Here is a 24,235-nt window from a genome sequence, read left to right as displayed (position 1 = left end):
CAATCAAACACACAAAACCGGGAAAAAAGTTTTATCCTATCTTGAGTTGTTCTCTTTTTATAACCTCTTTAATATGGGGAGGTTTTTTTTAAAAAAATACAAAATTTTAAGCAAAAAGCTTAAATAATTGCATTTTTGTAAAGGAATTTTGTTCAGAATGATTATCAAAACATACAAAGGTTAAAATTTATTCATTTCATTTTTGCATCAATTTTTTATAAATTGGGTAACAGTTTCCATCTAGTGGATAATAACGGCATTGCAGATTACCATAAAAACTCGTCATTAAAGCGTCATTGGCATGGAAATGTTTTCTCTAAATTGACGAGATAACTTGTCAATGACTGGGAAAGAGTTAAAACATAAAGGCCTGGTTTAATAGACAAGGCTTAGGTTAAGGCAGAATTAGGCATGAGTTGTGTCAATTATGACATTTTAGTAGCTTTCATAAATGTGCCTTATAAAAAAGCATTACTGGTGTGCATCTTAAGACAAAAAAATGGCACTGGTATATTTTAAGATATGTCACTGCACGTCACTTTTCAAACTTTAATTTTAGTCTGGGTCTAGACTTAAACTTTGTCTGTGAAACTGAGGCAAAATATATAAATGTGACCCTGGATCACAAAACCAGTCATAAGGGTACATTTTTTTATTTAAATGAGATGTATGTTTTTTTTTTTTTAGGATAGGACAATATTTGGCCAAGATGCAACTATTTAAAAAATCTGGAAACCGAGGGTGCAAAGATCTAAATATTGAGAAAATCCCCTTTTAACCCTTTCACCGCCAGCGTTTTTAAAAAAAGTTGCCAGCCAGCGCCAGCGTTTTTCATGATTTTCACCAAAGTTTAATGCCTTCCAGAAAATGTTCTTCTTTAAATATATGAACATACAATATACCAAATGAAAGAACAGACCCTCTGCTTTCAAACAAAACCACCTTCAGTGGTTTTTTTGTAATCAGCTTTTGAATATGGGTAGGTTTCTACAAAAACACCACATTTTGAGCAAAAAGCAGAGATAATTAAATTTTTGTGACGGACGTTTCATAGAGATCCCATTCAGAGCGATCTTTAAAACAGACACGGACATGCAGCCGCTTGCCATAGGGCAATACTTCCGGGTTTAAAAAGTTGCGGTATTGCGGAAAGACGAAAAATCTCGTCATTGGCGGGTAAGCGTTTTCTCTTAATTGACGAGATATCTCGTCAATGGCGGTGAAAGAGTTAAAGTTGTCCAATTGAAGTCCTTAGCAACACATATTACTAATGACAAATAATTTTTTTTTATATATTTATGGTAACAAATGTACAAAGTATCTTCATGAAACATGCTCTTTACTTAATATAATAATGATTTTTTTATTTATTAAAAATCGATAATTTGACGAATACAATGTATTGTTTGCCATTACTACAATATACTCATGCAACTTATGTCTCCAGGGTCACAAGTATATAAATTGCCTGTTGTTTGCATAAGTCTGATTGTGACAGTTTATGAAAAATAGTTGCGAAACAATATCATGCTTCATTCCTTCCGTAACAGATCCACAACTGTTTTTTCTGACCACTTTTACCTTTGAACGACCTGTAGTCTTGAATTAGCCATAACCTGAGCTTTAAGTGGAGTGGAAATGCTTGTGGTTTTCTGTGAAAGGGGGTCCATCTCTCCATCGCTATTTCTCCCTTTTTTTCTGTTCACACAAACAGTATGACATGTGACAGGTGTAGTTAAAGGTATGATAGAATGTTCTCAGGTGTAAGGGCAAGAGCGCTGGGGGCGTGCCATCCTTCATCCGTCCATCAATACCAGTCACAGGCCACTTTGGCAAGATTACATAGTGGGCTCTCAGCTCGTGGTGAATGCCCACGCCTGCAGAAATCTCACACCTCTTTGCTGTCAGCTAGCTCTTTTGTACCTGTAATGTTGACGCGGTATGGATGTCTGTATCTTGTTAGCCTTACCTAGGCATTCGGTCCGGCATGAATTCAAACCAGTCTGTATGTAAATAGGGTTTGGGTGATGCCATTGATCTGTCTGTCTGTCTATCTATCTGTCTCTTCCCAATTATATCACATCCACACATCTTTTAAAACCCCTTAACTAAAACTTGTTTTCCAGTGATAGTGCGCACCCTGACTTTTATAATTTGCAACAAAGAAATAAAGCTAGTCAGATTGGCTCTTCTCTTGCCATTTGTAGTATGCTTCAGACAGTCTTCGTCTGTGGAGAGCACCAGCAGTGACTAAGATGATGATCATCATGACCTAAAGATGCCAACATCCACCACTCACCTGTGCTCACAGACGCAGGCGACAAACGGCATAGCCGCACCCCGTCTGCCTTTCCTTGTCCCCCGCTTATAGATTGAAGTTGATCTCAGTGCTACTTATGGATTCTTGCACGAAATGAGAACAGCGGATGGAGCGAAATCAAAAACGACAGACACAAATCGAGCCAGAGTCTCTTACCCGTTCATTACAGCATAGACCATTAGCGGTCCAGCATTAGGGGAATAAAGCCGGGAGGAGGGTGAATTAAGGAGCCGTTTGACGCCTGGTAAAGTTTTGCCTCCGCTCAGAAAAATGCTTCCCCCAAAACACCTCTCCCTCGACTCTTTTCAATTTTCTTATGGGATATTAATCTTTAATAGGGTAATAATTGTGGTAGCATATTTGATGTCACCCACCATTAGACCAGATTAATTAGGCCATTTAGTTTAGCTTAAGAAAGTGTCGCCCATGAAGAATGAGAACGAGCAAAAGCACAGGGCTATATGATCGGCTGCTTTAGGTCATTTCTTGCACCGTGGTTTAGTACTGAAGGATGGAAGTGTGACCACCTTTTCCATTAAAGACCTGGTGACCTGATGCTCTCCATTTCATTTTTGTTTGTCCAGAAAAAAAATATTTAAAATATAACTAAAAACAAATACATAATAAAATTAACAAATGGTTTATGGCAATGTCTAGAGGTTTGGTGTTTTGGTAAAATATTAATACCATTAAAAAATAGGTATTAATATTTAAAGATGTTTGCCTGGCAGTGGGCTCCTGCAGAAAGCCATTATGTAGTCATGTGACAGTAAAACTGTAATGCACAAAGTGATATCAGAGTCGGGGCAAATTTCAAATAGCATTTTTGCACCTTTGAAGGGCACCGCGGAAGGGGGATGCCTCACAAAAGGTATTGTACAGAATTTTTTTTTCCTTGTTAACAAGTGTCTTCCAAACTACCACAATATGAAACACAATACACTTTAAAAATGACTGGTTGTTTTTAAGCCGTTCTGGGTAAATATTGGACAGAACAAATTTTGGGTTGATGTTGCGCAACCATGGGTTAAATTAATAATAATTAATTGAACCCACAGTGTGTTCTGTACAATATTTACCCAGCATATTAAACCAGCCATTTCCTTTGTTCTCAAGGTTGTGCAAGCATGGCAAATGGGATGTTTTGTTACGCCCTTCAGTCCACATAGCGTTCCTTTTCTTTCTCTTATTTATTTGTATTCATAAAACTTATCAACAAAACATTGATTAAAATTAAGAAACTAATTATATGAAACGAAATTCGTTCTAAAGAAACAAACAAAACTTATGCAGGGTTTCCTGCAGAAAATTTGTTAGTTAAGGTGGTAGGGTTGGGCGTGTGGGCGGGGCCGAGGGCGTGGCAATAAAATGGGTGGGGCGTATGCATCATGATGAAAATTTAAATATTTTAATAAAATAAATAAATAAAATATTTATTTTTAAAACACTCAAATAAAACTTAATTTTGAAGAAACTATGACAAAAAATGAACACATACTAGATTATTAATGAATTAAAGGTTTTTACCTCTAACGGGAATAGCTGCGTGATGAAGTGAAACTAAAGGGTTAATAAACACAAACTAAAGCAGATGTTATAAAACTTCTGGCGAACGATGATAGATAGCACAAAAATGGTAAAAACTGATTATCTCCTACTATTAATTACATTATCTTAAAGGAGTGTAACTACTGTAGCATGTAAATAATGCACATGAATAAAGTGAGCAACAGCACTCAACAATTATATCTAATAAACAGGCACGTGAAACCTTAGCAGGTTGCTCAAACAACAAAATCACCAGCTAACTTACTTTAAAATAGCAAGAGCTGTAGACTAATACAATAACAGGCTTAAATAAACCCAAAACATAAGTCCACTTACAGTTCTCACGGACGCATGTTTTATCAACTGGCTATCCTCCAGACATGACGGAGCATCTAATTTCGGCCGTGTGGTGCGCGTGCACGCACGCGGTGTGTAGCATGTATGCGCTATTCTATGAGATGTTTTATCAACTGGCTAGTTATCCTCCAGAGAGTGACGGTCCAGACCACGTCTTTCTCATTTCGGCCGTGTGGCGCGTGTCCCCGCTCACGGTTTGATACGCGTACGCGCTATTCTCCAGGATGGACTTGACGGCCTTTTGTGCAGCAAATTTTTTTGGGGGGGACGATCGAGTTAAGGTGGTAGGGTTTCCAAGCTTAGGCGGGCCGCCTTAACTGAAATATGCTGCGGGAAACCCTGTTATGAAGTGGTAAAAAATTATCCATTTCTCCCAGCATGTATTCCTTTAATCCATAACCACACCCAATTCCTGCCTGTCTTTCATAATAAGCTAAGTAAATAATACAAAAACTTCAATGCAATTTACTTACCGCCTGCGACTCATGACCCGGTTGGGACTGGCCCATTTCAAAGAAATCCAGCTTTAAACAAACACACTTGCACAACACACTTTATACCACGGATAAACAAACTATATGAATTCAGTATGATGCAAAAGTTTAAAAAGCCTTTATTATAAGTAGAGGGCTAAAACATTAAAACACTAATGCATATCGGCCCACTGGCCTTTATCAGGGTGTTGGTCACAATGTTACTATACCTGGAAAGTTATTTGATTAATATACATGACATGCATATTTCAGATATATGTAAAATAGAATTTTTTACTTGATGAGCTTTTAGCTTTTTTTATGAATTTTCATTCTATCATGCAAATGTGAGTTTGAGCACTAGTAAGGTAACCTCAGATGTAATTGTTTTACTCTTGTGTATGATTTACTATGATGGTAAACCTCATTCATTCTCAGACTGAAGCAGCCTCAGGCAATGAGACCCGACCGGTGCATGTCCCCATTGCCAGGACTGAATTAGAGGGATTGTATTTGATTTCCCCTTGATCAGTGCTTTTCATTATTTGACCCATTTGAAATTTAGCTGGTGTCCCTGGCTGTCCTTGGTTTGTCATTCAGATTAAAGGTAACAGTGTTAGTCAGACCTGCCTGGACTGCTGGGTTCTCCGCTGGTGCTGCTTTTGTGCAAACTGTCCTTAAGATGTCAAACCTGTATCATTGTCACATATAACAAATTAGAAAATTAGGAATATAGCGCACACAGTAGTCATGCAGACTACTTTTTAGATATGGGTTCAATGCTCATGAAACACACATGCGGATAAATAAATGTATCCTGTAAATGCACTGTAAGTCTTATCGCTGAACTTACAGTGACAGGAAGTGCTTGCATACAATTTTTGCTGAGGTTTGCATATGGTGTTGTGTTCTCAATGTTCTCGCTTTCCTAACATGATATCCTATTATATTCCTAAAAGAGGAAATATCCCATTATAAAACGGCTCGTTCTGGTTCTTCATTCTGATTGGTTGAAACGCGTTCTAAGCCGTGATAAAATACCGCTGTAAACCCACGGTTCAGACAGCATCACAAGTATCACTGAGCCACTGTTGCTGCGTACTAATTTATGAAAATAAACACCACAGTCTTTAATCATTTTTTTATTTGTGTACAATTGCACAATTAATGGCGATATCCAGATAAATGTCAATAAATATTGTTGAGTCATTTCATCAATAAAGAGAAAACGTTCTCTGGGTTGTTTTTGTCTTAAATTGTTATTTCCACTATTATCCACTAGATGGCAATCTTACCCAACTTAAACACGGACACATTCACTCGACACAACAGCGTTGTGGTGGATTTAGCGTGACGTGTAAAGTTTTGATGGAGCTCTGAATCTGATCTCTTACAAAAGTTCTTCACAAAAATGGAATTATCTCCGCTTTTAGCTGAAAATTTGAGAGGTGATAACTGATAAGAGAACAGATGAAGGTAGGATGAAACTGGGTTTTTTTTGTTGTTGTTATTGTTGGAAAGCAAATGGTCTGTTCTTTCATTTGATATTTTATGTTTATTTGAAGAAGAAAATTTTTCTGAAAGGCATTAAACTAAAACTGGGTGGCAACTTAAAAAAAAAAACGCTGACGGGGAAAGAGTTAAGCATGCTTCCAAGCATATTTGATCATCACTTCAACAGTTGCCCGATATAAATGTAAATGTATAAATTAATTTAGATGAATGTTGATTTATAAAAATAAACACCACAGTCTTGAATCATATTTTCATTGTGTCTTTGCTGGGTCTGTGTTGCTTAAGAATTGCGCTCTGTTGCAGCCACACTTGATTCTGAGGAACTACTTTGTTTGGCGGAAGAGTAATATTTGTACTTATATAATTACAACTTATTTGTGTTTTATTTTGTGAAACCCTGCTATGCATATGAAGTAACCGTTTTATAAACGCAATAAACCCCGCAAAGCAGTGGGGTTACAGTGCATTTTATAACAGCTAAGGGGGTTTTAGGCACTCCGCTTGTAACCCACTGGTTCTTGGGGCTTATTGCTTTAATAAACTGTATTGCTTTACAGTATCGCAATATATTGCATGGCAATTCCTGTATTATGATAGATTCTTTAGCCCTATTATATTTATATGTACATATATAAATGCATAAAAGTTTTTTTTTGTGTGTTTGACATAAAACATGTCTGCTGTTGTTTGTATGGAAAGCACAATCTCAACGTTTTGCATAACACCTCAAACCACGTCTCATGAGATAAAGTCACTGTGTTTTACATAATGTGTCTAGTGTCTGTTTTGCCGCCTGAAACATCGACGACTTTTCTTTCGGTTAATCTTTCAGTTCTTCATATTGGCTCATAACACATTTTCCAATAAGGTGTCAACTCGCTAGCCTGAAGTCAGCACAGCCTTTCATCTCTGCTCTCTTATGAGTTATTTTAATGCATATATTTTTTCTTGTTGTGTTTGCGTGCATTTTTCTCCAGCTAAAGCAGCACCCGCGTGATGAGGGACTAAAGGCTCGTTGATGTCAATAACTGTATTTTTCCTCCGAGGCAGCTGAAGATGAGGTCTAATCGAATGGATATTAAAGTCACAATAGACTGCGCCCGCTATTACGACCTGTCAAGCGCGGCTCTTTTTCTCAAAGATTAGTTTCTCCTGCTGAATATTTATACACTTACTGTAGGCTTAACCTCACACTCAATAGCGTTTGATTCCTCGTCTAACCTCTCATCCGCTCTCTTCTTTCCTCTGGATTAATTAATTCGGCTTGATACAGCTTTTACTTATATTTTATTTTGGGACTTGCTAGTGCAGACGCCTGTAATGGTGTTAATGACTTAAGTCCAGTATAGTGAATACTGCTGATTTAAGGCTAGCTTGTTTTTTTTTTTTTAACTTTAAAGGTGACAGAATGAAAAAAACGTTTTTGCTTTGTCTTGAATAATGGTAGTCTACCCACATTCACGAACATACAAAAATTGCTAGAATTTCTGAACATCTTCGTTTCATAGAAATTCCTCATTTAGAAATGTCCACCAGAAAATGGCCCAATCTGAACGTCAGATACATATTACGTAAAATGCATCTCACCCCTCCCTCCATCTCATTAAATTCCCTCCCCTTCAAAATAATTTGCAGACATCTGGCCTTTTGCCTCCAACGGGAAGTAAATTACAGCCGTGTTCGCTAGGGATGTCCCGATCTCCACTAATAATACGTAGCCGATCACATTTCTGAATCGGACAGCCGATCTTATTACAGCTATTTCATTAACTACAGCTTTTGATCAGTAAGTCCTTATCAATCTAAAATCACTGTTAGTTTGAGTCGTTTATAACATGCATTTGAAAAAGCAACACTCGTCAAACATAATTATTAAACATATTCTTTATTATCATGAAAATACCTGAAAAGATATGAAGAACAGCAATATAAATATATCCTTCAGCCATTTCATGGAGCTGCGTGTCATCACAGCTGCGTGTGTATTGTTCTTCGTCTACAGCGCATTTGGAGTTTCTGCACGAGAGCGCCCCCTGGCTTTTGGATGTAGTGGCATTTCACCGTAATTCATTGAGAAACATAGCAAGCATTATCGGCCGATTGATCGGAGCATCCCTAGTGTTCGCAAAGTTCAAGGCGAAATGGCGAGTCGCATTCCGAGGTGTGCTCTTAACATTAGTTTATGCGCAATAAACTAAAGTAAGCAATTGAATTGTAGGTCCCTATAGTTTCTATGATGTGGAAAACGCAGATGGAATCATGGAATCCAAGCATAAAAATGGAATTTACTGTACAGCGCGGAATGTCACGGAATTCTGCAAATTTAGCATTCAGTCATTCCCATTATAACTCATTTTCAAATGCTATTTTTTGTTTTATTAAAGGGATAGTTCGGCCAAAAATGATATTAAACCCATGATTTACTCACACCCAAGCTGTCCGAGTTGCATATGTTCATTGTTTTTCAGACAAACACATTTTCGGTTATTTTAGAAAATGTTTTAGATCTTTCAGTTGATTAAATGTAATGTTACGGGGTCCACGACCTTCAAGTCCAAAAAAGTGCATCCATCCTTCACAAATTAAATCCGAACGGCTCCAGGATAATAAACAAAGGTCTTCTGAGGGTAATCCACGCGGTGTTGTAGAAATATCCATATTTAAAACTTTATTAACGAAAATAAATACCTTCCGGTAGCGCCGCCTTCCGGTAGTGGTTTTTAATGTGTTGTGTCTCTCTCTCTCTCTCTCTCTCTCTCTCTCTCTCTCTCTCTCTCTCTCTCTCTCTCTCTCTCTCTCTCTCAGGTGTGGCTGGGGCTCAGCAGGTGCAGGGCCAGCCAAGGCGTTACTCCACAATGGATGTTGATGAGGAGGAGAACATGAGTGAGTGATTATTCCTGAAAGATAGACCCTCCCTATGCACACGCACACCCCATCACACTCCCCTTAACTTATGTGACACTTGGTAAACCAATCCCTCGTCTTTACCCATCACTTATTACAATCACAACAGAGTCACTTGCTTTGGAGAGTCAAGCAATGGATCTTAAAACTTCAGTCCATTCTGACCTTACAACTAAACAGATAGACAAGCAGTTCATCTAGATGTGTACATTCTTGTTTTGTGTAAAGTTAATTGTGGACAAATTGATAACCGCCTGAATAGGTTTTTTTTCTATGCCAGTCTAAGTTAAAAACACTTTACACGTCCCTCAGGACGTCACTTCAGTGAGTACTGCTTGGTTTTATTGTTAACTTGTCGAATAAGTTTTAGTGTGAACCAGACTACATAATCTGAAATCTTACTTCATTTTGAAATAAAACCTAATTCAATGCCTTTACAATTGAGCGTTATGAATGCAGACAGATTGGGCTGGAAAGATGGAGAATGTTCCTTTTGCATTTCTTCTGTAGTGAATAGAAATTTCACATGAACAGTTGGCTGGCAGGAGTTGTTAACCCAGAGCAAGTGTGACGTCTATTGTGCCGTCACTGATAGACTTCTGGACCGAAGCCTCTGACAAAAGAGAGCCTGTCATTCATTACAGGCAGACGGTTTCTTATTTAGATTTCTGCTGATAAGCATTTTTTGATATCCAAAAGCCATCTGATAGAGAAGTATGCACTGTGGCAGGTTTAGATAGATGTTAGGAGCGGGAAACCATAGGATTATGTGCTTGGGAGGAGTGCATCACAGGCATTTAAGATCCAACAACAGATTTTCTGGCTTTGTTTAAACATGAGCAACATGTTGTCGTCATATATTAACTAAGAGGCTGTTTACACCTGCTGTAAAGACTCGTTTTTGTCAATCGGATCACAAGTGGACAAGAGACACATTCTGTTCGCACCTGGTTTTTAAATCTGTCTTTTTTGTCCTCTTTCGACCGCTTCTGTCGTGGTTACTTTGAGGGGATGGTCTATGCAGACTGTGGGCGAGTTGTTTAAACATGAGCGGGAGTAATGACGGGTTTAAAATCGACGCAAACTAATATTCGATCAGAGCCAGATGCTTGTGTTGTAAGTAAACATACTGCACAGTGTTTTGTACATGTAAGAGCTTTCTCTGATACTTGCAGCGCAATTGATGAAATAAGCTCGTGCAACTTTCACATGCTCACAAAATGAAACTAATGAAAGACGCGGAAAGCAGCCGTTTCAGTTTTATCAAGTTATAGTCGTGCGTAAGGTCTACGGCATAGGTTATCGGTAGCCTGTGTGTAGCCTGACATGCACCTCCCCAAATTTTAACAGGGCGTCAGTTCTGCGTGGACCGCAAGCACTGTGATTGGTCCACTAGAACCCCTCCCATCAGGTAAAAAAAACGGTGTCATAGGTATTTCCGTTTGCGACAGTGAGATCAAAGTGCAACAAACTGCAACAAAAGTCGCTGGCTATTTACTTTCATTACTGCTGGGCTGCGTCCGAAACCACATACTGTATAGTTGGTACTGAATAAGATGAAGTACCTACTTGCTGTTAAAACAGTAGGTCCTGTTTAGTATGAATGAGATTCGGACATACTACATCCGCCATGTTGCTACATCACGTGACATACGTCGTCATCACGTCATGTCATTCCAGCGCGAAAACAACCGCATGCCTCTCCTTCTTCGTTGGATAACTCCTCTGCCAGGGCAGGATGGGATAGTGAAGTGTCCATCATATGCACACTGCAAAATCTAACTGGAAGTAGTAGGTCATCCGGGTACTTTTCGCATACTGTTTTTCGAATACTATGTATTCGGACATACTACTCGCCTCGCCTACTGCATTTCGCGTGCTATATAGTATGAAGTAGGCGGTTTCGGACGCAGCCCTGGGGCCTCATTTATCAAGCGTGCGTACGAACAGAAGTGTGCGTAAAGTGTGCGTAGGAACAGTTTTATGCAAAGTGTGGAATTTATCAAATTGTACTTATACGTAGAAATGTGTGTAAATATACGCACACCTCGGAGTATGCGTACGCAGAGCATCTAGTGGTAGAACAGCGATATTACACAGGACCGTCCATCCCCAGCGTTAAAAGAACACTTTGCCTATTTATTATCCACCCCAAGGTGTTAAAAATGATTACTGTTAATAAAGTAACTGCAAAACAGTGTTGAAGTTAATTAATGAAATAAGTGTCTAACCCTATATAAGAAAGCTCCATCAAATGCTTGACACAGTGGCTTATCTTGCATTATTGGAAGACTTTGCAAATCATCCATTCCGCCGGGAGCGCGTTTTCAGAGATCGCGCCGATGATGCTGGTTATGCGGCTGTCCAAGGTAAGTTCTGTCATTGTCTGTCCTCCTACAGATTTCACGTCGGTGTGCTGTGACGCGTTTTTTTTTTTTGGCTGATAATTTAATGTCAAACCACTTTTTTATTTCTAGAAGTGTTCTCATACCTAACGGAATTAAACTCACTGGTAACATGTTCCCATGCAGATTTGTTTTCTTTTGTTATTATTCCCCCCGTATAAAGTGAACCAAACAAATGTGTTAATAACCTCATCCACCAGTAACTCAATTTCTGTGTCTGTAAAGTTCCTCTTTTTCGCTCTCTTTGCCATTATTGCGATGAGGGAAAAAGCACAACCACGTGACTTATAACGGGAGGTGTTGTCACCATATATGGTTCATCGGAGGCGTTTCGGAATGCAAATGACCATGAACGTGCACGAGCATGGTGCTTAAGAACAAGTGGGATTTATCATCAAGGATTACTTACTGATGTGCGTACGAACCCCATGCGCACGTTTGATAAATCCCGATTTTTTTGTACTTAGGCACATTCTAAATTTCATTCGTAGGTACAAATATAGAACATTTTCTACGCACTGTTGATAAATGAGGCCCCTGGTCTTCTGGACTGTGACACAGAACTATATTTGAAAGCCTGGTGCGTAGCCTACGCCGTAGGACAGTTGTCTTTACTATTTTTTTTTTTTTTTTTGAGAGCCACACCCATAGGTCAAAGTCAATAGGAGAGCCGCCTTTACCGCAAAGTATCAAAAGTTATATCCAGTCATAAATATCATGTCTGCTTATCAATCATTCTTTATCATTTACCAGTCAAATTTGTAACTAAGACAAGATGATTTCCCTTCATTACAAAAAAAGGTTTTTAATGCTAAGCATTCTTATGGTGCATTCACACCAGCCGTGGTAGAAACTGCAAAAACGCGCTATTCGCGCATAGTTAGACACTTGAACATTTGAGTTTACTCGCTTCAATCGCGAGAAATTCTAGTCATTCGAGACATTCACACCGAAATTCGCGTCATGGGAGGGGCTTTGAGATGTAATCACCTCACTACTACAGCAAGGTCCTGATTGGTTAACACGGCGCGGAAATCCGCCGCAGTTCAGATTTTTTTACTCGCGCGTTTCCCGCGGCATCGCTCAATTTGCACCTTTGCATTTACTTAACATGTAAATCACTCGCGGCTGCGACCTCTACCGCGGCTGGTGTGAACCCTGCATTATAATATGCAAATGCAGTGCCCCCCACACCACAAGGGGGCCACCTTTCTCTTCATTTGTATGTGGCGCTGCACAGAACGTTTGGCGAAAGACATAACTTTGTTGCGCGAGCTATTCGAAAGCAGTCTGGTCCCACAGTACTTTGATGTCATATTACAATCGCTCTGTGGAAGCGCTACATACGATTGAACACGCTTATCCACGTGCGTCTTGATATAACAGGTATGGTTTTCTAACAAAGTTAGCGTCCGAAGCAGAAAAGACAAAAAAGCGCATTCCTGCATAAACATATCACCGTATTATTTACTGCCATGCAAGCCACAAATTGAAGCTTGCCGAGCCTCGCAATAAGTAACACTGCCCTAGGACGTACGCACAACTATAATGAGCCCTTAAAGATATCATTGTACACTGTGTGTTTGCACTAGAAGTCAGAAACGATGTAAAACATTGTGCTCGGTACATCACAGATAAATGGGCGGAGAGTAGGTGGTCTTTTGTGGCTGCTCGAACATATTCGACCAAATGCGTGTTTACAGCACAAAGAGTGTTTTAGACAACCTCTGAATGTGGCCGAAACTGGATGAGCTCAAAACTTTCTACACCCTGTTTACGCTTGTATTTAGCATTGTCCGCTTGTGATTTGATTGACGAAAACGCATCTTAATACCAGGTGTAAACAGCCTCTCAATGTGTCTATCAGATTTTTATCTGTTTTGTAAAGTGATATCCAGGCTGCTCAGATGAATGGATTCATAGCGCATAACTTGATGTTTATGTAGTGATGGTTTGATTTAACAAACTTTGAAATGGATTCAGGGGAGCAGATGTGAAATGCGAGACTATTGTGCATCTGTCTGTTTTGCTATCTCTCTTCCACTCCCCCTTTCTCTCTCTTTCTTTCTCTCTCTCTCTCTCCATCTAACTCTTCCCTGACTCTCCCTTCGGATCTCAATCACTCGGCTTTCTTTCCTCTCAGATATCTTGCTCTTTTTCTCCTCCTGCCCTGCACACCCTTCCTCCCTCCTTTCTTTTACTCCTGCTGTTTACAGAGAGCTCTAACTGTGTTCCTCTCTGTTCACGGGTGCATCTCTCTCTGCCTGAGCACTGAAAGCAGTAACCTAGCGAGCTTTTGCTGAAGGATGTTATAAATGGAAATTTAGCCAAAGTTCCATCAGCTTTGTTAACAGGACGTGATGATGTGTGTTTCAAAACAATCCTGACCGTGAGGGATTCATCTCATCAAAACATGTCTCGGTCATATGGGACCCTGTCTGTGAAATCCAGGCTAAAGTCTAATTTTGAGACTAGGAGCATCAAAGTTTGATTTCATATCTTTGACATGACTTTACTCAAAGATATCAAGATAAAATTTTTACAGAATGTTCTTTACATTTATGTTAGATGATATAGAGAAAAGACTTCAGCTGGGTTTTTACAAGCAGGGTGAAATATTTCACCTCAAACCCAAATAAATAATTTTAAATGATATACAACTTTTAAAGCTTAGAGTTGTTAGGATTTGATTGCAGATGTACTTTTTTATTTGGAGGTGAAATATGACCGTAGTGACAAATTTGGGGAAGTTCCCCATCAAATTCACCCTCATTCTTGGAAAACCTAAATGTAACAAGTTTAAAAGTTATGAAAGTTATTCATAAGTTAATCAACAAAATGATAAATACAATAACAAATGTTTTTTATACAGTATATGCTTAGCTATAGTTTGTTATATTGAAGTTGCTTATTTGGACCCTTCTATAATTTTTTTCCCTTATCCAGTAATCGCAAATTAGTCTGAAAATGTGGGCTTCTTGTACATTTTTCTAGGGATGCACCGATAGGATTTTTTGGGCCGACAACTTCTGGCCGATGCCGATACCGATATTAAACACTTGAATACAATCCTATACAGTTGGTCTATTAGCTAGTTTATTTCTGAATCAAATATTTTTACTGAACATGGATTTGGATCTAATTAACATTCAACTGACTAACATAATAAGAGAGGCACAAATTTAGCTAAAACAAATATAATAAGACAGCCTGACAACCTTCAAAGGTGGTTTTTGCTATTCAGCATTTATTTTATTAACAACATTAACTCATTTTTTTTTACATATAATGGATTTCTTTATGCAGTTAATTAATAAACAATCGGTATCGGCCTTTCTCGTGCTATTGCCAATATGCCAATGGTTTCAAATTCATCAAAAATCAGCCGATAAATATCGGCGGCCGATACATCGGTGCATCACTACATTTTTCCCAATGCCAAAGCATATGATTTTTTTTCTTAGATCTTCAATAGCCCATTATGAAACTATTTATATTGCTATATATGACCCTGGACCACAAAACCTGTCATAGGGGTTGCTTTTTTTAAACTAAAAAATAATTACACATCATCTGAAGTTGAGTAAATAAGCTTGACATTGATATACAGTATAGTTTTTTAGGATAGGACAATATTTAAAGTTGCAAGATATTTGAGATATTATTTGACAATCTGGAATCTGAGGGTGTAAATTAGTATATTTAATATATATTTATGGTAGGAAATTTACATAATATCTTCATGGACCATGATCTTGGCTTAAAGGGACATTCCACTTTTTTTGAAAATATACTCATTTTCCAGCTCCCCTAGAGTTAAATATTTGATTTATACCGTTTTGGAATCCATTCAGCCGATCTCTAGGTCTGGCAGTACCATTTTTAGCATAGCTTAGCATAATCCATTGAATCTGATTCGACCATTAGCATCGCTCTAATAAATAACCAACGAGTTAGGATATTTTTCCTATTTAAAACTTGACTCTTCTGTAGTTACATTGTGTACAAAGACCGACAGAAAATTAAAAGTTGTGATTTTCAAGGCAGATATGACTATGAACTATAATCTCATTCTGGCGTAATAATCAAGGACTTTGCTGCCGTAACATGGCTGCAGCAGGCGTAGTGATATTACACACTGCCCGAAATTACTCCCCTCCTATTTAAAGTTAATTTTAATCATTTTAAATAATTTAAGTATGAAAATTTAAGAGTCAAGTCTTAAAATAGGAAAAATATCCAAACTCTTTGGTTATTGTTAAGCGTGATGCTAATGGTCTAATCAGATTCAATGGACTATGCTAAGCAATGCTAAAAGTGGTAGCGCCAGACCTGGAGATGAGCTGAATAGATTCCAAAAAGGTAAAAATCAAATGTTTAACTGTAGGGGAGCTGGAAAATGAGCATATTTTCAAAAAAGGTGGAGTGTCCCTTTAATATCTTAATGATCTTTGGCCTTAAATATTTTTTTACCTATGCAATGTATTGTTGGCTGTTGCGACTTATTTCTGATAATGTGGTCCATGGTCACATATGATTAATATTTATTACTGTATATCAGGAGTGGGGAACCCTGGGTCCTGGAGGGCCACTGTCCAGCAGAGTTTAGTTCCAACTCTAATCAAACACATGATTTTATTTCCAAGTAATCCTGAAGACTTAAATAGATTTTCAGGTGTTTTTAATTAGGGTTGGATGTAAAACACTGCAGGACAGTGGCCCTCCACCCCTGATGTATATAAAGGGACCTTATACTCTTAAAATTAAAGGTTCCAAAAAAAACTATGTTTAGCACTATTATTTCTATAAGTTTAAGTGAATTTGTTATTTTTCAAAAGACCCTCATTTAGATTAATAGTTTTTCTTTGCCTTCAGTACGTTTTTTTTGTCTTGACTTACCCATGTAATGATTGATTAGACGTTAATTGCACGAGCCATTGCCTGGGAAATGATCACTCAAACTGTACTTCAAATGAATTTGATGATTATGATTAGATTTTATCCCCAATGGTTTTCCTTAATTATAGTAATAGCTTTGTTTTTAGAGCCAGTAATGTTATAATGATGGTTTCACAAGATTAGCCAAAAAAATCTATCAATACCAACAAGAAACACACATCACTTGTTCGGTTACAAAGAAAGATAAAGGAATCTATAAATTTTACATTTACAAGATCCTGCAACGAAGGCGTTGTAAGTTACTCTTTCTGGGCACCGCAGGTTCATGCAGCACCGACGTAAAGGAAAACCGCAACCTGGACAACGTGTCTTCTAAGGATGGAGTCGGCCTGGTCGAACAGCTCCCCAATGGCAGCGGAGGAGGGGGTCGCAAGCGCCCCCTGGAGGAGGGTAACAATGGCCACTCGCATTCCAAATTCCGACCCAAGAAACGTAAAAAAACGCCCGGGCCGGTTCTGCCCAAGAATGCCCTCATGCAGCTGAACGAGATCAAACCGGGCTTACAGTACAAGTTGCTCTCGCAGACGGGACCGGTCCACGCTCCGGTGTTTGTCATGACCGTCGAGGTTAATGGCCAGTTGTTTGAGGGCTCAGGTCCAACGAAGAAAAAGGCCAAGCTGAACGCTGCCGAAAAGGCACTGCGTTCTTTCGTGCAGTTCCCAAACGCGTCCGAGGCTCATCTGGCCATGGGCCGTACGCTGACCGTCAACACAGATTTCACCTCCGACCAGGCTGACTTCCCCGACATGCTCTTCAACGGGTTTGAGACGCCGACACCGCTTGAGGAAACGTTTTTTCTGGGCTCCAACGGCAACGGCTCCTTAAACCCGCTGGGAGAGTATCCTGTGCCCCAGGCACCGGGTACTAACAGTCTCGTGCAAGCACCCCTGCCAACCCCCTCCTCCTTCAGCTCCTCGAACAGCGGAAAGAACCCGGTCATGATCCTCAACGAGCTTCGGCCGGGTCTCAAGTATGAGTTTGTATCAGAAAGCGGAGAAAGCCACGCTAAGAACTTTGTGATGTCGGTGACCGTGGACTCGCAGACGTTTGAGGGCTCAGGCCGGAATAAGAAACTGGCAAAAGCTCGGGCTGCCCAGGCAGCTCTGTCTGCTCTCTTCAACATGCAGCTGGACCAGACGCCGTCCCGCCAACCCATTCCTAGAGAGGGCTTACAACTTCACCTGCCCCAGGTAAGAGATCCACATTGAGTTTTGTCATTGTGTGCTGTTTCTCAACTTCAACACAAGGAATAAGATCATTTTTCCATACATTAAAAAACAAATGTGACCCTGTCTGTGAAGTCCAGGCTAAATCCTTATAATCTTTTTATTACATTAGGTTCATCAAAGTTTGATGTCACATTTATTTCAGTAGGAAGATTTTATTTAGAAAACCGTAAACCGCAGCTTAAATATTAGCTGGGCTTCCTACACACTGGGTCACAATTGGTGAATGAAGCTGTCGGTCATCAAAAGTCTGCCAAAAAAAGTTAGTTTTACAGTTTTGGACCAACATGAGGTTAAATGAAGTGATAGACGTGCAAACAAAGATGGCTTCCTCATGCACATGTGTACATTGACCAGAAAATTAAAACAATAGACCATGTCCTGCTGTGTGAATTATATACCCAAGACTGTTGTATATACACAGACTTTGAAAAATACATGAATAAATAATGTCTACGCAGCAGTAAAGTAATGGTCAGGAAAGTTTTTTCATTGCCTGAGGAACTGCAGGCCTCATAATGATAAATCTGATACAAGCAGGTCTATGAAGGTATATTTGGTGCAAAACAACTGCACACCTGTGACAGTGGAATTTGTATTTGTAGAGATTATCCACACATGTGTATCAGTAAATTTGAAGTCACAGAGGAAGAGTTGCAAACATGTAGATTGTCCCACAACACAGCTATAAATAGTGAAAAGTTAAGAAGTCTCCAAAAATGCTGCTTTTTGGTTAAAATAATTGAAACTTTTTAAACCCAGCTTTGATCTACCTATAAGTAAGACCATTTTGTACATCTGATTTTATCTGTCTAAAAGTTATCTTATCAATTTCAAACGAAATCCACCGCTTACATCTCATTGAGTTTGATTGATGTGTCTAAGCTCTTTACGTTTTTATATTGCGATATTCAAAGCCAGCATATCATTGAAATAAATCAAGATTCACTGAATAAAGTTTAGGTTTATATGATCAGTGAGAAGGACTAAGTGATGGAAATGCGTGTATGTGTGTGTATATCTGTGAAATTCAGGTCTGGAGTTTAAGTCAATATCAGTCAATATTAAAGATATCAATGTTATATTTTCTTTACATTTATGTAGAAGGATTTTTTGTAGAAAACAGTAAGGGGTCATGTACACCAAAGCATTTAAACCAGTGGTCTCCAACATGGTGCCCACGGGTACCAATTTGACCGCAGTCTGTGAGGTGCCTGCCAAAGTATCATTTGTAATATTTATTTGTAACATATCTTTTATATTAGCTTGGCTTCTTTTATGTATGCTAAAATTTTAAACAAAGATAAAACATATCAACAAGTAATATAAAATGAAAAGTAAAACAAAAAAGTTTTGAGTCCCTAAAGCCCTCCAGATTGTTGTATCCATTGTTGTAGCCCTTGCTCACAAAAAGGTTGGAGACCCCTCATTTAAACGCTGCTAAAAACGGCAGCGGATGCCAACTGTAGGCGCTTGCCAGCTTTTTTCAGCTGAGCGCTTTGTTAGCTATGATACTTGTGCTCACTTGTTAAACAATGCACCGTTTGTTTGTTGTATATTTGTCCCGCCCCTTCTCCACTGTGATTGGATGGCTGATTATAAATTGACATTGACAAGCTGATCGTTTCCCCCAAAGTTGAAAATATTTCAACTGTCAGCGCTGAGCGCGGAAAAACACAGGGTGCCGGCGTTCAGCGCGGACAAAACCCGCAAGACGCTTCCATTAAAAACATTTGTAAACGCATTGGAGTGCACGCTACCTAAAGCACAAAAAATATTTTTATTTCATATAGACAAATTGGTCTCTTATGCATTTGCTGTGAAATGGCTTTAAATGGTGTTTTATAGGAACCATTACTACCAAGCACTTTTACATTTTTTATTTCAAAGATCTTAAGCTTTTAAACATTGGTGACACTTTACAATAAGGTTTTCATTCATTAGCTAACATGAATGAACAAATACAGCTCTTACTAATACATTTTTAAAATCAAAAGTTGCAACATTAGTTAATGCACAATAAACTAACTAACTAACACTTAACAGATATTAATAAATGTTAAAAAAAAACTATAAGCTCATTGTTAGTTCATGTTAGCTAATGCATTTACTGATGTTAACAAATACAACATTTTTGTAACAAAATGTTACAAAAACATCAGTCTTAAAGGGACACTCTACTTTTTTTGAAAATATGCTAATTTCCCAGCTCCCCTTGAGTTGAACATTTGATTTTTACCGTTTTGAAATCCATTCAGCTGATCTCTGGGTCTGGCGCTAGCACTTTTAGCATAGCTTAGCATAATTCATTAAATCTGATTAGACCATTAGCATCACGGTCAAAAATAAGAGTTTCGATATTTTTCATATTTAAAACTGGACTGATATGATGCAATGCAATGATATGACGCAGCGTCTGAAAATAGTCCCCAGCTATTAAAAGTTACCAAGGGGACTTTTTTCGGGCGCTGCGTAATATCATTGCGCCTGCTGCAGCGATGTTACGGCAGCAGAGTCCTTGATTATTACGCCAGAATGAGAGTATAGTTCCTAGCCATATCGGCCTAGAAAATCGCAACTTTTAATTTTACGTCGGTCTTAGTACACAATGTAACTACAGAAGAGTCAAGATTTAAATAGGAAAAATATTGAAACTCTTTGGTCATTTTTGAGGGCAATGCTAATGGTCTAATCAGATTCAATGAATTGTGTTTAGCTATGCTAAAAGTGCTAGCGCCAGACCTGGAGATCGGCTGAATGGATTCCAAAACTGTAAAAATCAAAGTTTAACTCTTAGGCAGCTAGAAAATGAGCATATTTTCAAAAAGTGGAGGGTCCCTTTAACACTCGTATACAAGAACTAATTTTAATGACCAAATTAAAAGTGCTTCCAATATTTCAATCTCACCTTGAAAGTCATTGTATATATACTGTTAATGTTCAGTATTTCCCATCCGTAACAGAGAGCCCAAATGACAAGAGGTCTGGCATTCGTTTGAAAAGACGTCTATTTACACATTTCCAAAATCCTCTTAATCCAGCGTTTGAGATAAGGCCGGTGCTGAAAGCTGTCCAATCTTAATTAACATCTTCCTTTGAACCGTGTCAAAACACGAGAGCATTTTGTTTCAGTCTGCCCACTACCTGTCCACTAAAAGCAGGTCTGTCATCGGCATGTTTTGTGACCGCTGCTGATAGCTCTCTGCCTGTATGTCTGTGTGACAGATACAGCGCTTTGAATGCAGAACCCCATTATCCATGCCTAATCTGATATCCACATATTTAATGTCAATACGGCTTGTGCGGGAGGTGTGTTTGTTTTAAACAGATGGTGACAAGATAAATAGACTCGTCTCTGGTCGACTGATCGTTTCGGTCATGTTATTTCAGCTTGTAGCAATGCAGAGTGGATGAGTGATACAGCAGTCAGGATGGGTGGTATGAGTAATTTTATATAACAGTAACTGTGTGTATATAACATGATATTGTATACAGGGTTCCCACGGGTCCTTGAAATCCTTGAAAGTTTGTGAATCTGAGGGGGGTTCAAGGCTCTGGGAAGTTTTTGAAAATATACATATGTAGATACAGGTCATTGAAAGTGCTTGAATCTATTGTATGCAAGAAGTTTTTTTGGAAAAAAATCCATATTATTCCCTGTGTAGTGTCGGATAATATCGTAAAAATTCTAGACTTTTTAATCACACGTGCTAAACTGTTCGCTTTAAATGCTTATATCTTCTGTATGCGAATGTTGATTCATACCAAAATGCTTTTTTTGCATAGTTGTGTTTGACACATGAAAACATCTCGGATTACGTATGTAACTGTTGTTCCCTGAGAAGGGAACGAGACGCTGTGTCTCCCTTGCCATACTTCCTGCGCCCCTGTAACGCAGTCTTTGGCAAGATTTCAGATAGTGATATACTTCCTGGCTTTCGCGTCACCCTGTCTTTGTCGTTAAGCCTCACCATTGGTTGAGTTTGATTTACACATTCAGACGCACTTACCCCTGGAGGCGTCCCCAAAGTGTCACAGCAGTGACGCAGCATGAGTTCCCTCAAAAGGGAACTGTAACAATGTATCTTAAAAGGTAACACGATGTAACCTTGCTCTCACTTGAAATGTGTCCCCACATTTAGTCCTTGAATTTGAGGGTATTAAACCTGGAAAGTCCTTGAAAGGTCCTTGAATTTGAAGTTAACTAAAGTGTCGGAACCCTGTGTATATGTTCATATTCTTTCTTATCAGAAAGTACATACTTTAAGTGCATAATACAAGTAGGTGAATAGGGATGTAGTATGCAGATTTAGCAATGTCTAGTTTCCAGTGTATGCCGTCAGGTGTCCTCAGGCACTTATGGCAAATGAAAACAAATGAAGACAATGGCAGAAATTAAATTGCATTGCTTTTCACGCAGTGTTAAATTTCATAAAACGTCAAAAGTATGCTCTCCGTTTTAAACTCCCATTAGCCGTCCGTGACCGGGTGACTCTGAAGTATTTGGGAAGTAATGTCAGACTAATGGGTCTAATTCATGCTCACTGGGCCATCGGTTTCCATCGGGCATAATCATTTTCCAGCATATTAACAGGGAGCTTAAGAAATGTGGAGGGCAGTGTTGAAAACGTCTGAGGTGCTTGGAGAGTTTTAATGAAATATTGATATTATACTGGAGCCGTGGAAGGTGAAGAGGAGGTCTACAGTAAATTTGGCTTTACAGGTGCCTGAAGAGAAAGTCATGCTCTCTTTGTGACATCAAATTGAGCTTTAATTTAGCGTTGTCTGTATACAGTACTATACCTTATGAGTGTGACTGTATGTATGCATGTAGGTATGTTTATAAATATGTACACGCACACAGTCAAAAGTTTTTTAGTTTCTATATAATGTTTAAATCTAAAAGTGCACGTTTTGGCTTCAGTCATTTTTTTTTATTGGGTAAGTGCGCGGTATTGCAGATTAACATAAAAATTCATCAGGAACACGTTTTTTATGCAAATGTTTTCTCTTAGTTGACGAGATAACTCGTCAATGGCAGGAAAGAGTTAATAAGGCTCTTTACCTCTCCGTTGCTCCACGTTTGCCTCTTTTCATTTAGTTTTGGCATACAACGCTCATCTCGCTGTATTATCATGATCACGTCTTGTGATATCACATCTTGATCGGTCTCGGTTTGCTTGTTTGGTGTGCACCGTAGTTTGAGTGGCAACATTTACATTTGCTCAAATGAACCGCAACAACCGAGCAATCACGCCAGAGTTCGTTTTTATTGAATCAAACATGTCAAGTATGATCACGCCACTAAGAATTTCCAGTTACATTTGTGATAGTGTGGGTCGATATGCCCCATTTTGAGATCGTCCTATCGTCAGCATGTGAGATCGCCGATACACGATAGTATCGGGGGGCAGGACAGTAGATTACTCATTTATTTATTTGTTCATTTTTACTCATTTATAAGTTACTTGATTGATGGACAAAAAGAAGCAAGGACAACACTGTTATGACCGCAACCGTCATGATGCCATTAATCCGAGTGCGGAAAAGCCCAGGCTTTTCGCTCAAAAATTTCCTGCGTACCAGGGAGCGGGAACAAAACACTTGCTGATTTTAACCCTTTGCGTGCCAACAACCTCTCTAGTGCAAGGAAATGTCAGAGTCGCACGTAATATAAGCTCATGTGCGAGGAAGAGTCCGAATCATGTGCATTACAGAAGGAGTCCATGCCGCACGCATTCAGGTCTGAGCAAGAGTTCAAGACGTCCGCATTAAGTAATTCGAGCGTTACTTGCTCTCTCGTGCAAAGTGAAACCCCTTCATGGAAGAAAAAGCATGCAGTGTGCATATTAATGTGAATCTATGATGATATTAATAATATCCATCGCCAACTATCGTCATGAAAGCCTGCTATTGGCGATATGTTTGACGATCGTCGATACTATCGTCTATCGGCACAACCCTAATTTATGGTAAGCATGGTGGTTTGGATAAGCTTACTATTCTGAAATATGAAAACATATATACAAATTAAGAAAGTGACCCTAATCTTTTAAACTAAAGTGTTTACTTTATAAAATGCACAGAAGAATCATGAACAGTAAGACCAGAGATGTAGTATTGAAACGCAGTCAGTACATTTTTTCTCTTATGTTTCATGTTTTCTTTTATTGATCGAATGTAGTTGTTTATTCTGTACATTCTGATTCTATGTTGAGTTATCAGAGATGAACAGTTGTATTATTTATGTTGTTTCTGTTTTGTATGATATCTGACAACTCTATGATCTTTCCCAGGTTCTTGCAGATGCCGTTTCCCGTCTGGTTGTGGACAAATTCAGTGAGCTGACTGACAACTTCACCTCTCCACATGCACGCCGGAAAGTTCTGGCCGGAGTTGTCATGACAACAGGTAGAAAACCATGTAGGACTGGATCGGAAAAATAATTTAAATTCTTTGATATAATTTAAAAAAATTTCTGAGTCTTTATTTGTCTGGTCAATGTTTCCTTTAACCGCTATTCAGAGA

General features: G+C 38.8%; 1 protein-coding gene across 1 annotated transcript in view; it reads left to right on the top strand.

Moving 5' to 3' along the window:
* The window catches only part of adarb1b (adenosine deaminase RNA specific B1b), a 171,415-nt gene that overhangs the window by 131,159 nt on the left and 16,021 nt on the right, over positions 1 to 24,235 (top strand). Inside the window, exons 4-6 of the mRNA XM_065252256.2 lie at positions 9,019 to 9,096; positions 16,743 to 17,671; positions 24,004 to 24,118. Coding sequence (XP_065108328.1) covers positions 9,069 to 9,096; positions 16,743 to 17,671; positions 24,004 to 24,118 — 1,072 coding nt within the window. The 5' untranslated portion in view covers positions 9,019 to 9,068. The remainder of the gene's footprint in view (positions 1 to 9,018; positions 9,097 to 16,742; positions 17,672 to 24,003; positions 24,119 to 24,235) is intronic.

This window comes from Paramisgurnus dabryanus, chromosome 15, assembly GCF_030506205.2.
Source record: "Paramisgurnus dabryanus chromosome 15, PD_genome_1.1, whole genome shotgun sequence".
Classification (NCBI taxonomy): Eukaryota; Metazoa; Chordata; class Actinopteri; order Cypriniformes; family Cobitidae; genus Paramisgurnus; species Paramisgurnus dabryanus.
This window is presented reverse-complemented; position numbering and strand designations above follow the sequence as displayed.